At 35.6% G+C, this 15,339-nt stretch overlaps 1 protein-coding gene across 1 annotated transcript in view; it reads left to right on the top strand.

Annotated features, from left to right (window-relative positions):
- Nucleotides 1-1,119: 1,119 nt before the first annotated feature.
- Nucleotides 1,120-15,339, top strand: part of CSPP1 (centrosome and spindle pole associated protein 1) — a gene marked incomplete at both ends in the record, with an annotated part of 18,262 nt that continues 4,042 nt past the window's right edge. The window contains 7 exons of the mRNA XM_009869540.1: nucleotides 1,120-1,220; nucleotides 4,890-4,970; nucleotides 7,973-8,074; nucleotides 8,781-9,226; nucleotides 13,243-13,344; nucleotides 13,959-14,041; nucleotides 14,811-14,904. Coding sequence (XP_009867842.1) covers nucleotides 1,120-1,220; nucleotides 4,890-4,970; nucleotides 7,973-8,074; nucleotides 8,781-9,226; nucleotides 13,243-13,344; nucleotides 13,959-14,041; nucleotides 14,811-14,904 — 1,009 coding nt within the window. The remainder of the gene's footprint in view (nucleotides 1,221-4,889; nucleotides 4,971-7,972; nucleotides 8,075-8,780; nucleotides 9,227-13,242; nucleotides 13,345-13,958; nucleotides 14,042-14,810; nucleotides 14,905-15,339) is intronic.

Genomic DNA, 15,339 nt, shown 5'->3' with positions numbered 1-15,339 from the left:
CCTTCCAACCTAAGACATTCTATGATTCATTCTGACTTAACTGAAACTATTTCAAGCCAGGCCAGCTGAGTAGTTTTTTACTAAGTATATTTCAGTCTTTTGTCTGTTTCAGTAACAGAGTGATCCCCTAATTTGCTATTTTCACCATTTATATAATGTCATTTTACTGTACAGACACCAATTAACGCCTTAAACATTTAAAATACTGGTGTCAAAGTACTATGCGATAATTTGGGACTGATGTAAGAGTAAATCTTGAATATCCCTCTCTTTCCTCTTACTCTTTGCTACTCATTTTTGTGTAGACCACAAGATGTAGAAATGCTTCCGGAGAAACAGTAGGGAATAAAAAAGCCAAACAGTGGCAATTTATGTCTCTTACTGTGTGGTTTTGGAGAGTTCACTAGCTCTCTGTGGAGAGTAGTGAAAGTGGCTACAGAGGTGGCCTTGTAGGGGAAATGATGTTTCTTATAAAGTACTTTAAAATGTAATTTGGGTGCAACTGTTATGAGACCCGACAGTAATCTTGTAAAAATAATAAATGTGTGGTTTGTGTTTACATCAACTAAAACCACTGAGGTCGAAGGAAAAAGTTACTATTATCATATGGTCAGATTCCTTATAGTTGTATGGAAGCCATCATATTTTCCACGTGTTCGTGCTAGACAAGTAGCTTGTTGCTTTCTAATTGCAAAGTATGTTTTCTATTGTGTGGTAAGCAGAGGTTAAAATATCAGAGTAGTTTAGAAACTGTCACATTGACAAAAGGAATACATGCAGTTTTTATGTTATTTTACGCTACTTGTCAAACCATCCAAATAAATTCAGTTTATGTTTCATTTTTTTTCTAGTGAGGAGTAAAAGCTCAAAGACTAAAAGAATACTAGCATCCAAAACCTAAAAGAATACTAGCATCCAAACATTTTTCTATGCTTTCCATGCAGCTGTTCATACAGAGAAAGATGTTTTTTATTTCAGTGGGCTTGTAATTACTGGTTGCGTAGATAACTTTTTTTTTCCTGCTTTTTTTTTAATAAAAATCCACATGTGGCTTTTGCAAGATGTGCTTTATAATGATACAAAATAGTAGAATAATATTTAATGGTGTTAAACTTTCAGGTGACTATGGCTTGAGTTTACCTCTTGGAGAAGAATATGAACGAAAAAAACATAAACTCAGAGAGGAACTTCGACAAGATTATAGGCGATATCTTTCTCAGGTAAAGCTTTCTTGTCTGATTGCCTGAGTTTAGTGAACCTCTCATTTTAGCTGAATGAAAATTAACAAAATTGTGTAAAAACTGTGTAAGACATTCATTAGAAGCAGTGGATGATTTTGAAGACTCAGATAAAAGTAATTTCAAATTATCACCTTTAAAAAGGTTGTATATTTTAGGCTTCTATGGATCTCGTTGCCATCAGCGACGTGTTACTGAGTACATTTTATTTTGAATGCTTTTATTTATTTGTCTCTACTTAGTTTCTTCTTAGAATGTAGAATATCATCTGTAACTTCCTTAAGTACTTATGTAATCTGTGGTCTGTAATTCTGGTAAGAAAATTCCTGTAATTAGTATGACTCCATTTGACAGCTTTTTTTCAGTTTTAGAAATAAAAAATACTTCAATGTTGTGCTTAGCCTGATTTCCTAAAATCACGGTAAATTTCAAGTTGAAATGATATCTATGAAGTATCATAATCTTGGGAATATTCTGTGTCTCTTTTTGGTGAAACAGAAAAAACCCAGAAGCCAAATGATTTCTGTTGTCTGAAAGTGCTAAGTATCAGTGTCTATAGTTCTTAAAATGAAAAAATGGACTAGCTTTAAGAAAAGAAGTCTTTTTTGTTAAGTCAAATATTTTTGAATGAAAGACTCTTTTTGAATAGTATCTTCTCCCTGACTTTTAGGGTATTTCACAGGCAAAAAGAAAGGTAGGGTGCCTGCAATATCAATTATTTTTTTTCTTCATGAAAGTGCTAAGTATCAGTGTCTATAGTTCTTAAAATGAAAAAATGGACTAGCTTTAAGAAAAGAAGTCTTTTTTGTTAAGTCAAATATTTTTGAATGAAAGACTCTTTTTGAATAGTATCTTCTCCCTGACTTTTAGGGTATTTCACAGGCAAAAAGAAAGGTAGGGTGCCTGCAATATCAATTATTTTTTTTCTTCAAATGAGTTGCTTTTTGCTTCAATTAAAAGCTTCATGGTCTTTGAATTTTAAAAAATCATTACGTTTTTTGTGCTTTGTGTCTTTATTCATGCTGTACTGATTAGTTGTGATTAACAGCATTGTTTGCTTTGTACAGAATGATTGCTTGTATTTATTTTCTGTTAATAAGATTTCAAACATTTGATTTCTTTTTTCCTTTGCAATAGCTATTGCTGCTGTCTAATGCTGACTAAAGTTTTTGTTTTAGTAGACATTTGCTGTCAAGGCTTATCAGTTAAGTAGATGTCATGAGTTCAGACTTCTTTTTTTCTCGATATACATCCTTTATAAATTTGGAATAAAGTAATAAAACTTTGAAATATGTCACCAGAACCAGAGACATGGCTTTTTTCTTCCCTATAGCTGTGAAATCTCATCAGTGGTGCTTAGGAAAGCAGTAGACTCAAGTTATTCAGCACCTAGTGGTCAGAATGCAAGTATTGTGAGGAAAAAATAGTACCAGAAGCACTGTTTTGTTTTTTTTTTTTTGCAAGCTTTCTTCAATTACAGTAGTTTTTAATCATTTACATCATTATACTCTCATGTATGTCTAATTTTCAAGTTGAACGCTGTCCATCCAGTTTTTTCAAATTAAGCAATTTCAGTAAAGGACCAGGAGGTAACATGGCAGAAATACAACCTTCTGTTTTTTTCTGGGGCTCTGAATAACATGCATATGACACAAATTAACCGGGTTAATGTGCACTAGAATTCCTGAATATCAATAGCAAGAGCAGAATTAACCGTCTTCTTAACCTCTAACCAAAATGATGCTTATATAAGTCTTGTTTCTCATTTAACTTTAAAATTCAATTTATTTTCAGAGTATTGTGTTAAAACTTAATGCTTCATAGCTCTCACCAACGTACCCAAATAATATAATTTTGATATTAACTTGTACTGTTTTATTTTCAATTGAACTTCAGTTTTAAAAAATTAAGTTTACAAGGTTTGGGGGGTTTTTTTTGTTTGTTTTTTAAATGTAGTACACATCAGCTATATGACGAGAGGAAGAGAGAGGGTAGCAATCACTAACTTCTTTTCCCCAGAAATAGTGCATCTTCTAGCAGCTATCTTCATGATAGTATTTTGGTTTATAACTTGTTCAGTCTTGCTTATGTAGAAAATGCGGTTTCCAGATCAGCTTCTGATTTTTGGCAAATACCTCTTTAATATCGGAAGTAATCTCTACAGATGTATTCAAGGGTGAAAAGAATTAGTTAATGAGGATTTTGTTGTTATTTACTCTTTTTAGTAAAAATAACTTAGCTCATATTAATCTAGCTGTCTCTGTGCTTGAATATTTGCATGGTTATTAAGTCCCTTAAATCTCTTACTGTGTAGTTGTGAAATATAATTTATAGTTATATGCTTTTGCACTGAAACGGGTAGAACTTTTACCTAAGCTCTTAAGCTACGTTATGACATGGATCATGGAAGGAAACAATGCTGGGGAAATACCGCACACAACCCATTCCCCTCAGCAGCCCACACCACACAAATAGGTGATCTTTTTATTAAGGATAATGGGATTTCTAAACCAAAGGTGATTGACTGAGGATGGCCTGGGGATGCTCTTACTAAATGAGAGATGTATGAAAAGCCACTAGACCTGGAAGCTAAGGACCTCTTCCAGCACTGGCGTTTGATTTGAAAGGCTGATACTTTTTGACTTGCTGCGCAGCCCAGTTCCCAGGCTGCAGCCCAGGGAGCTACATGGAGCAACAGCGTAGGGTTTTCAGTGAAAAGGTCTCTTCTGAAAGTGACTGATGATCCTTAAGGAATTACAGGATTTGGTGATGGGTCATTATCCTGAAAAGTTTGGGGGCTGCTGTTGTTGAGATCAGCTAGTGTTGAAATGCAGAGTGGTGACTGTGACAATGTTAGCATGGATTCCATCTGTTAAAATAAGATGTTTAGAAAAAATAATTTTTCATATTAAGTAAGATAGTGTCTTGAAAAGTAGAGCAGCCTTCCAGTACTTAGAGGGGGCCTACAGGGAAGATCAGGAGGGACTCTTTGTCAAGGAGTGTAGTGATAGGATGAAGGGTAACGGTTTCAAATTGAAAGAGGATTAGTGTAAGTTAGATGTTAGGAAGAAGCTCTTTACTGTGAGGGTGGTGAGGCATTGGAACGGATTGATTGAGAGGTTGTGGGTGCCAGATCCCTGGCAGTGTTCAAGGCCAGGCTGGATGGGGCTTTAAGCAACCTGTTCCAGTGGGCGGTGTCCCTGCACATGGCAGGAGGGTTGGAACTAGATGATCTTTAAGGTCCCTTCCAACCCAAACCATTCTATCAAATTCCTCTTATGCTTGTACAGACGCTTGTGGTTATGCTACTTGCTTAGGTGAGAATTGCATAGTGGTAGGATTTTTTTAAAGTAAAAATGTATTTTTTAATATACAGAAATTAAGTTATGTAATCCTTGAAATAGAGTAAGAGAGAAGTGACAAATGCTTTCAGACTTAAGCTTAAAGCTTGACAGCCCTTTACTTTCTGCATTCCTTCACTTCATTTGTTTCAAGAACATCCTATATTTTCAAAATGTCAAGATTGCCTTCATTCTTTATTTCATTAAATTGATTGCATTTATTCTAGAAAATATATTTTCTATCATCTATCTAGCAATTATATTGTAAAATATATTGAATGATTGTTTAATTTTTTTTTTTGTAACATAGAAAAATTATCTGACTACTGGTGAAGTAGATCCATATACTCAGGGATTATCTCTTCCTATTGATGAGCGAAGATCTGCCAAGGTATATATTTAGAGGAAATTGAGTGATGTATAACTTGAAAATGAACCTGGATGCTTAAACTGTTGTGGACAACTTTTTTCCACTTAATATTTTTTGTGTAGTTGCATTTTTTCCCCCACCGTTTACAGTTTTTGGAGGTGGTCATTCTAATTAATTTTCAGAAAAAGAAAGTCTTTAAATTTTGCTGTTGATTTTTAAATTTTTAATCTGTGATTATCTGTATTCTTAATTTTTATATAGTTAGATGTATAATTCTATACTGATACACATTTGAGGTTTGCTGCATCTAATTCACACCTACAGGGCACTTCCTGAGTTCAAAAGCTCTAGTAGTTGTGCTTGGGTTTTGTTCAGCAATAAAGACTGATCTAATAAAGACCATTGCTTTTGTTATAATTATATATATACTTTTCTAATTCATTACTTCTCTTACTGCAGCCTGGGGATATTTTGAAAAATACTTGCTTCGGCAATTGTTTCTACAGGGATATTCTTAGCAGGTTCTATCAGAAGCTGCTTTCTGCCCCGTGCAGTTTGTTTCCGTGTCTTTGCGTACACTTAACCTACCTGCTTACGCTCATGTGACTTTTTTGAACAGATAAATCCAGGAATCTAAATAAAAACTGGTATTTCACGTTATTGTCCGTTGTTCTTACAAGAGTCTTCTCGATTTCCAATCTTTCTTTGAGAGTACAGATACTAACATGTTTTCTGAAAGGAGTACACCTCTCTCTGCATTTGGCCCCTTTGATCTCCTTGAGTTTTCTTAACAGTTTATGCTCTTGCTTTCCTGTGTTGGAGAAAGATGCCAGCCATAACAGCCTCTCTGCTCTTGGAAGTCCATGGAGGTTAGAATATGTAGATGCAACATGCACATGTGGATTTTCTTAACCTCTGATCTATTTCTCTGATGCATAGTATGATTCTGTGAAAGCCTAAATCAGTCTTAGAGGGGTTGCTTCTCCTCCTGCCCTCACACTTGATGGCCTTGTATTCCGAGTTCCTTTTTTGTGCTTGCTGCAGGAAGTTGAATTAGCATGAACATTGTGATTTATCAAGTATTTTTGCTGATTCAATGAACACCACTGGGTGGTTGTTAAGATTGGTCAAACCTCAGCGCACATGCAAGGGGGAAAGAGAAATTTTGTTGCTGGAGGAGCACTGAACTGTTGCACTCCCGGGGTTTTTATTTATTTTTTATTTTATTTTTTTTCTTTGACCTGTGTTGCCTTGGAGTTGCATTGTTGCTCTGTGTCTGAGGCTACGCTGTCGCTAAAATCTGTCGCAAGACTTCTGCAGTGGGATGTGTTGGCCTTGCCCTTGCTGTACTTAGCTAAGTTTTCTGCCTGCCTTGTGCTGGCAATAATGTTTGGCCATATGAGGGGCCAGCTGAGACCTGAAATTTCACAGAACGTTAGAATCACAGAATGTTAGGGCTTGGAAGGTACCTCAGAAGATGATCTGGTCCAACCCTCAATTTAAGTGAATATTGCTGTTATGAAAAACACTGAAACTCCAAATTATACTAGTGTTTTAAAAAAGGAGAGGTGGCAAGAATGAAACACCTAGGAAGGGCAAAGAACTCCTGGGTGGCAGCGTGCATTTGTGCTGAGTTTGTTAGCTTCAAGTTCTCATGAATTCTGTGTTAACCACTGTGAGTGTGTGTGCTGAAACAGTGAAATATAAAGTACCTTGGATTAATTCTGTGGAAATTAAAAACGTATCTGGTCTGGGAACGTGTCTCAGAATTGATGGGTTTATGTCATAGTAGCTCACCATTCATTGAGATTTTTCTGAGCAAGTGCATTCTGTCGTTTTTACCCATTTATTTATTGCTATTGCAGAACCTAAAAGCTGCCAGGAGATGTCACACTGTGCCCTGTGAAACGGTTAGCCTCTGGGCAGAGAATGATTAGAGGTTAACATGTGCATTTTGATTTCCTCTGTTAGGTAAAATGTGCAGTCACCTAGCATATTGAATTTTCTACTGAGTGTTTTGCCACCGATTAAAGACAATGCTAGTTTATCAGCTTTGAAAAGTGCCCCTCAGGCAGCTTTCATAACTGTCTGCAGGTTTTATATTGCTGTCAGAAAACCTACAGATGCAATGGGCAAAAAAAAGCGCCCAACAGTTTTTGCGAGCATTGGTCTATTTTGTAAAACTATTACTAAGCTGGTTTTTCCATGGTGATTGAGTTATAAAATACTTTTGTTTGAGATTTGTTTGTGGGAAAGTAAATTTGTATATAATATTCAGATTTTTTAATACCTTTTGCTTTTATTATTGGAAAATACCGCAGTGGAGAACATGATTTTTGATATTGTAAATTTTTTTTCTTTGAATTTCTATGATATTTGGAATAAGGCAGTGCCCCATGCTTTAAACATAAGGAAATAATGCAAATTAGAGTTTACTTTACCTGGAGACTTTTATATTTCCTGTTATATTATTCAGCTCTTGATGCACTGTTCCAGCACATTTTTAGACCTGGGAAAACTGATTACAAATATTGTCATCTTGAAAAAGCAGCTAGGACAAAGTGGGTAGATCATGTTTTCGTTAGTTTTCCTTGCATTCTTTGTGCTTTTGGCTTTTTTTTTTGCAGTCAGTTCAACTTCTCTTTTGAATTTGACAGTTCAAGTTATATCCTCAGCTGTAATTGACACATCTTGTCTATATATGTATTTGTTGTCCTGTTTTAATTATTAGTGGGTAAGTCGCGACTAACCTTAACACACACAAAATCTGTATGTTTAAAAATCATCTGTAAATACATTCGGATTGGAAATTAGAAGATAAATTTTAATTGTCGGAGGAATGAAGCTTTGGAACAATTTTGGAATAGATTTAGCAGGAGGTAACTTAACTGGTTTTAAGATGGAACTTGTTATACAGTAATGTTACTGGGGACTCGACTTCAATTTGAGCCAACACAGCTCACGTGTATTCATTTAATACTGCAGTTCCAAAATTGTGATGCCCTTTTCAATACCTCTTTTAGGAGAAACTACGACTTGAAAGAAACAAGGAGTACAATCAATATCTCAGGGAAAAAGAAGAATGGAATGAAAGGCTAAGGAATTTAGGGAAGAAAAACAGAGAGGTAATGCAGTTTCACTGAAGATGGTATAAAGAACAACATAAATGATCTTGTCAATTGTTTTGTCACTGATTAAGGCATACAAAGTAAGACAAAATAGGCAAGGAATGTCATTCAGTTAGGCCACAGTTTTATTAATATATGTAGCAAGTCCTGGTTACGAGTCCTACAGTCATACAGTAGAGTTGTTGTTAACTGCTTCAGTCATGTCTGTCTGGTAGAAGGATGTTTGTGAAGGATGTATGTGAAGCGAGATCCTGGATTGTTATCTCCTAGCAACATTTCCTGAGGAGCCAAGGAATAGATTAAGAAATGGTCAGGTTAAAGGGTTGTGCTTACAGTTAAGAAGTATTACAGACTTGTCTGAGTCTGGAGAGAATAAAGATATCCAGTCTCTTGGTGGAGGTATAAAGTTCAAAGTGGTTTTTGATTCTTTGAACCTCTGAATCTGAAGGTCAAACTGGAGTTCATAAATGGCCCATCCAGGATTGATAGCAATTCCTTTGGAAAAAGATAGATAAGAGGAAGAGTGGTGGTGTTTTGGTTTTTTTTTCCCTTCAAGGAATAAAAAAAATACCCCTAGCTTTTAAACCCTCCTTGAAGTATTTTTTTGGCTCACCACCTGCCTTTTCTCCAGTACCAGAGTTATTGCCCAGTGTGATTTATTTACATTCAGATCTTTTAATATTTTTTTTTTTCTATTACACAGAATGAGATGGTCACCGATAAAAAACCTATTGCTGTTACTAGGCATCAGCCAGAACAACATGCAGAAGTGCAGCCCCATAATACAGGTGCAGAACCTCCCAAGAGGGATGCCTTTACTTCTACAGAAGGTTATGAAGAGCTGCAAAATAAGAGATGGCTGGAGGAAGACAGGTATCATAGGTTAGATGATGAGGTTGAATTAAGAAGTCGGCTGTTAAATAGAAGACTTGATGATGATTTGGATGTTCCCAATCGAAGACATCGTGGATTTGCTAGCCAAGCAGTAATTCCTATTAGGAAGCATCATGGATTTGCTGAGGATTGTGATTTTGGTAGAAGATACTACAGAATGGACTATGAACCTGAAATAAGTGAAGAAATGGACCCTAGGTTTAGATGTGAAAGCGCTTATAACAGAAAAACTCCTCGGGGTTTTTATGCTGAAAGGTATTCTTAATTCCATTTTCTCCTTTATTTCTGCAGTGCTTGTTGACAGCTGTGGTTTGCTCTCATTGACGATTGGATGAGAATTACATGTGAAAGCAGCATTTTTGTACTTTAAAAAGAAACTTTGTAATAATTTTTAGAAAAAATATTTTTAAATTGGATTAGTACCTAGGATTATACAGCATACATTAGGCAGCATTTTATGTATTATGTCCAACCAAGGATATTAGAGAAATTACCCCAGATAAAGAAGCACATATTTCATTCTCACGAAGAGTGGTTTGCCAGAAAACCTGTTAGAGAACAAACCCCTGTGCTGAGAACAGAAGATTACATGTTTTTTCTAATAGTTGTAGCAAGTAAATTTTTAGTTGAGTTTCCAAAATTGATTTGAGCTTCAATTTTTGCTAGTACCTGTTAAAAATGTGAAAATACATTTTAAACAAAATTCTGTTTTTTACTGCATGCCTTGCTAAATGGCAGACTTTAAACATACTCATAGCTGAACCAAATCTTGATAGTGTTAATAGGCACTGATCTTGGTAATAACTACAAAATTTGAATAAACATTTAATAAAACCCAAACCAAGCCAAAGAGGGTGTCTTAGATAAACCATTGAGGAGGAAAACTGATATTATGTACTGTTCTTTATTGAATACTCTCTACTGTGTCAACTGATAAATCAATTTGGTTACTTTGACTTAAATTGTTAATCCTTCTCTTCTAGCTCACTCATTTAAAATGGGGGTGGGGTGAGGGGGAAAGGCATGTCTGCCCTAATCGTTCAGGGTTTGGCAGTCTGGCTGTCTTTGGTTACTCCGTTGCAAAAACCAGTTGCTTTCCAAAGCACATGGGTTTTGGTGTGAAATAGTACCAAACTTGAAACAGATGTGTTTTATACAGCTACATTCAAATGAAATAAAGCAGTAAAGCTTCTTGTAAATAGATTTTAAGGAGGTACTTGAGCAAAGTGTTGATTTGTTCATTTTGGAGATCTTGGGAATGTGAGTGTTGTTGATGCTTCACTGTCTTTCTCTTTAACCACTTTTTTTTTTTCTTGAAATAACAGTTTAGAAAAACAGAATGCAAATTTTACCACTGTCAACAGTGTTACATATTATAATCTTGTGTTGTTGTTAATTACTGGGGTACTGGTTAAATGATCTTCTGAGTCATTGTTTACAGGGATAATTTTCTGGATAGTACTGCAACTTAATAACTGGGAAAAACAATCCCTAAAATGCTCTTCTCTGCAAAAGTGTTTTCTGAATTGAAGGACGCTGTGCTTCTTTTCCAGTTTCAAATGCCAGTAGAGTTAAAATAGCTTCACTAAAAAAAAGGTTTTGATAATCTTTCTCAGCCTTCTTAAAAAAAGAGTAAAGGAATTAAGTAACTATAGAGAAAATGAAATGTCTAGAAGCTCTTGGAATATGCAGACTAAATAAATGGGTTATTTCAGAATTTCAGATTGCGTGTTCAGATGTGCTTCTGAAAGCATGTGTTTAGTCATGCAATGTTTTAGGAAAAGGCTAACAAACGGTTCAGGAGATAGCAGGAGCAAGATTGCCCATTTTCTGCCGAGTGAGATTTGGAGAAGAGAACGCTAAATACAAAAATTGTTCCATCCTATTTTGTAATACTGGTAGAAATGAGCAGAGTAAGTTTTAAGGTAGGGTCTTCTTGTCCTACAACTTTTCAGAAAGGAGAGTATTAGAAATTTGACTTGAGGTCTAACAAAGATAACCAAAATGTCTATATTTCTGAGACTAACAGCAATGTTAGTGCTCTGTGTTAATAAAACCCAGAAAGATGAATGTTCTTTTTGTACTAGGTAGCTGTTTGCCACTGCCTAGTGCAATTGGACACAGAGTCTAATTTTTTTTTTAAAAAAAGAGCATTTGATAATGCTTGGGGGTTTACTTTTGTTACCCAAAGAATATATACAGAATTAAATATGTAAAATATCAGCAAGGATGGTGTTTGAACCAACAATAGACAGTTTCATGTTGAATAGATGTATACTAGTTCTTAGTTATTCCAGAAAACACTGATGGTTCTTATATAAATGTCTGAACAATATATCAGTATGTAATTCACTTATTCGGAAAGGCCTGTGAAATGGTTTTAATTCTAGTTTCATTTTAAAAGAAAGTACAGAAGATAGTCTTATCTTTGTTATTGGCAAACTTTACGCATCTTCTTAAAAAGAAGTTGCTGGACCATCACCTGAATTGCCTGAGCTTAAATTCGTAAATAACATCAAGTTTTGAGGTTTTGTGTGCATTTTCCACTTTGGTGAATTTTTATGGATTTTTTTTTCTCTTTTTCATTATATGTGCTTTGCAATTTAGTACTTTTTTTCCTCCTTCGAAAGGAGCTCCACTTAATCTTTAATGGACTATATTCCCTCTCTCTTCAAGAAGGAGAAACACATGTATTAGTTACTGACAGCTCAGCTTCTGAAGAGTTAGCATTTTTTTTCTACATTTCAGGCGAACTCAGCCTTTCCAGATTTGCGACAGAAACTGAATTCAAAAGGAGGAATATTTTTATTTGCTGTACTAAAGTCGTTATGTTTTTAAATGGACTTTATTAGTTTGGAGAGGCAGGTGTTTGTAATGGGACTGTTCACCAAGGTGTCTGTTTTGACGGAGGCACAGGCCCTGTGGCATGTTTCAGCAAACAGAGAGGGTGACAGGAAAGTGAGAGGAAAAACAAAACATTTTGGTTCTTAGGAGTGGAATACTTTAATCCATCAGCCAGGCCTGTCCTATAAACAGAGTACAACAGCTTCTTGATTGAATTGGGCCAACGTGTCTGGGCCTGCCATGCTAAGCTTGCTATTTTTTACGAAAACAGTTGCCTCTTGAATTCTGAGCTTTGTTTCTTTGCTTTCTCCCTGCATCCTTTCCTCACACTATGGACTAGGCTTTCTCTTTCTGTGTTTCAGTCTTATGTGACCAGCCTTGTAAGTAGCAGATTGATCATTTATCAAAGAGATGATCTTGATCATGAAAGAAGATCTTGTTATGCCAAGAGGATGGATGTCATTCTTTCATGTTTGTTGTTCTTGTGGGTTGTTAAGATGCCAAATCAATGTTTAATAATTTGCTTGCATCCTTCTGCCTTTGATTATTGGCTTTTATTTAAATTAAAGAGAGGGGCAGAGCTGTGGATCTGTTTACGCAAAAGAGTAAGGTGGTTTTTTTTCTATGTTTACCTAGTACTTTTGGTTTGCTTAATAAGAGGTCCATGACTCTGTCCAGCTCTGGAAAATATGTAACTTTGTTAGCATCTATTGGGTGCTTTATTTTTCATTGAATACCTATTCTTGCCTTGTTTTATCAAGGTAACTCGAACTTCTCGTTAAAGAGTACTTAATTTGCCAGGTGAGCAAAACCTGTAAATTCAGCTACCCTAGGTCTTTTCAGCAAAGATTCTCTTGTGCCCATAAAATTTTTGGCATCTTTAGAATTATTTGAAATTTCAATTCTGTTATTTCGTATGTAGATGATTCAGATTTTAGCTTCTGAATTTTCATACTCACTGTCTTTTATCCTGATCAAAAGTTACCTCTCTTTTAAATGGTATCAGGTGCATAGTGAAGGGTAGGTTGTCAAAGAAGCTTTTCCCTGTTGGAATTATTGTGCCCAACAGCTGTGCGCTGAAATCTGTTGTAGACTTTTTCAGCTCCTGGCGATTAAGAGCAGCAAGATCTGTTTTAATTAATTCAGTGTGAATGCTGAATGCTCTTCAGCTCTCAAAACTTAACCAGGCTCAGCAGATAAAAGGTTGCATGAAAGCAGGCTTGGGAATTCAAGCTCCAGACAGAGAGCTGCCCTCACTGCTAGAAAAGGGCATTATTTCTAGAAATTTTGTGCAGTATTTTCAGAACTGCTTCTGCCATCTACTGTGCAATCAGGTGGAGGATCCATTTGCACGAAACGGTGGGACTTTCCATTTTAGATTGAATGTTTTTAGGCAAGCATAGCTGAATATTTTGTATTTCTTAAAGGCCCTTTCTGGATGGACTAGTAAAAGATCTGCCTGCAGCTGATGAAGATGACTTAAAGGAGAGAGCACATGTACAGCAGATCTCAAGAACTGGAAACTCTAGGTGTGGTATACAATGTATTTTTCTGCTAATTTCACTACAAAACCATTACGAAAGGTGAATTCTTGTTAAAATCCCTAATATATTGTCTGATATGGGTGATAGTTTTTCCTGCAGCTGGGATATGGTAGAAGAAGAAAGAACAGCTATTGAAGCTTGCATGCCCATTTTCTTTACAGGTGTTAGATCACCTATTCTCCAGTTGAAGACTTTTAACGATTAGAATAACATGGAACGCTTTTTTTGGATGGTAGTTATAAAACTTGGATGGTAGTGATAGAAGTGCCAAAGTGATCTGCGTGAGTGAGGCAGGAGCAGAACACTTGTCAAGCCCTTACAGAAACTCTTTGGCTGGCACCGCGCAGTCTGTCCGCGCTGTTGACGTGCTCAGCTGAGTCCGTGTTCCTGATGGCTTCGGAAGCTGCAGGCAAATGACAACTGTGAGAAATGCCTTTTTGCCGGGCAGTTTCTCCTTTTGCTTGCGATGCTTCTTTGGGTTTTAGGAAAGCTGTTTGTCATAAATGTTTCACAAAGTGAGGTGTGTGTGCATCTGTCATGTTTCACACAGACTGCAAATAAATTCTTGAGTTTGATCTTTCCGTTCTCTTCTTTGTCAGAAATCAGGTGCAAATTAGTTCTTCAGCTAACGAACAGGCCAAGTCTGCAGCTGAAATGCCTCATGCAACAGGCCTTTTTCTTGGTATGTATAAAAACCCAACCAATGACACTGAGCTAGCCTTGCTTTGCACATTTTATTTTTCTTTGAGAATAATTAAAACCTAGAAAAATTAGCCTTTTCTTTGTGCTAGTTGTCCCTAAGACCAGTGAAAAATTATTATTTACATAGAGAAAATAAAAGAAAGAACACGTTCCTTTTCCCCTTTAGCAGTGCTGTCTAATTTTGAAGACCCCAAGTTTCTTCTTAGATTTCATTAACAATTCAGGGCCCAGATACATTCTTTAGTTTTTTAAGAAATGAAGTATAGGAGAAATATTAACTTCTATCATTATAGATACATCTTGATAAAGACTTTTAATTGCAGAAATATGAGAAATGCTGCTGTTCACAACCTTGTGCGAGAAGAAGTTATTCTGATCATCTCTCACTGCTTAAATGGAGCCACAAAATTTAGAAAGGAACATTATTAGCGAGCACAGTGGAGAGAAATACTGTTCATGTAGCTTTGAAGTTCATAGCTTCCTGACTATATGAAAACAAACTAGGAAAAAGAAAATGGAAATTTTATTAGTTTTCATCATTGTAGTCCAAATAAACTGAGTATTAAAACTGGATTTTAATTTTATTTATTTTTTTTAGTCAGTAAAGATTCAGTGTTTTTATGCATATTCCCAGATTGTATTCTTTCCTGTGTTTCGTATTTTAAATTGGCTGAACTGTGATGTTTTTGTCTGGTACCTTTTGTGTATTTTGTGGACTATTTACACAAATGTGTGGTCGTTTCCATTAGGTGGTCAGGACCGAGAACTTCTCCAAAGGAAAAAAGAAAAATACAGGCAAGAATTAATAGAACAGATGGCTGAGCAACAGAGAAATAAGAGACGGTAAGGTAAAGTTAATATATTTTTTAAAGATAATACCTGAAATTTAAAGGAATTTAGTTAATTCTGTTTGGCAAGCATAATTTTCATAACTAAGGAATTCCAATTACCTAGGTAATGTTGCATCCAGTTAAACTCATTCGCATGAGAGCTTTAGTTTTTAATAAACAAATTCACCAGCTTTCAATAGAACAAATGAAAAACCAGATTTTTTACATTTAAAAAAATTGATTTTTACTTTCTTAAGGATAAAGAAGCTCTAACTGAAGTTACGTTTTTTTGCTGGTAGAGGAGTTTCTGTATTACTTTGCAAATTAAAAATGAATCTTGTTTTGTCCTGCAATTTAGGAAAATAAACTTTCACTTTCTAAGCCCCCGACTATCTGGCTTATGTGGAATAGTAAAATATAAATTTCTTGCTTACCTATTAGTAGCTTC

The sequence above is a fragment of the Apaloderma vittatum genome, unplaced genomic scaffold, assembly GCF_000703405.1.
Source record: "Apaloderma vittatum isolate BGI_N311 unplaced genomic scaffold, ASM70340v1 scaffold9275, whole genome shotgun sequence".
NCBI lineage: Eukaryota > Metazoa > Chordata > Aves > Trogoniformes > Trogonidae > Apaloderma > Apaloderma vittatum.
Note: the sequence above shows the minus strand (reverse complement) of the source record. Positions and strands in the feature narration are given on the sequence as shown.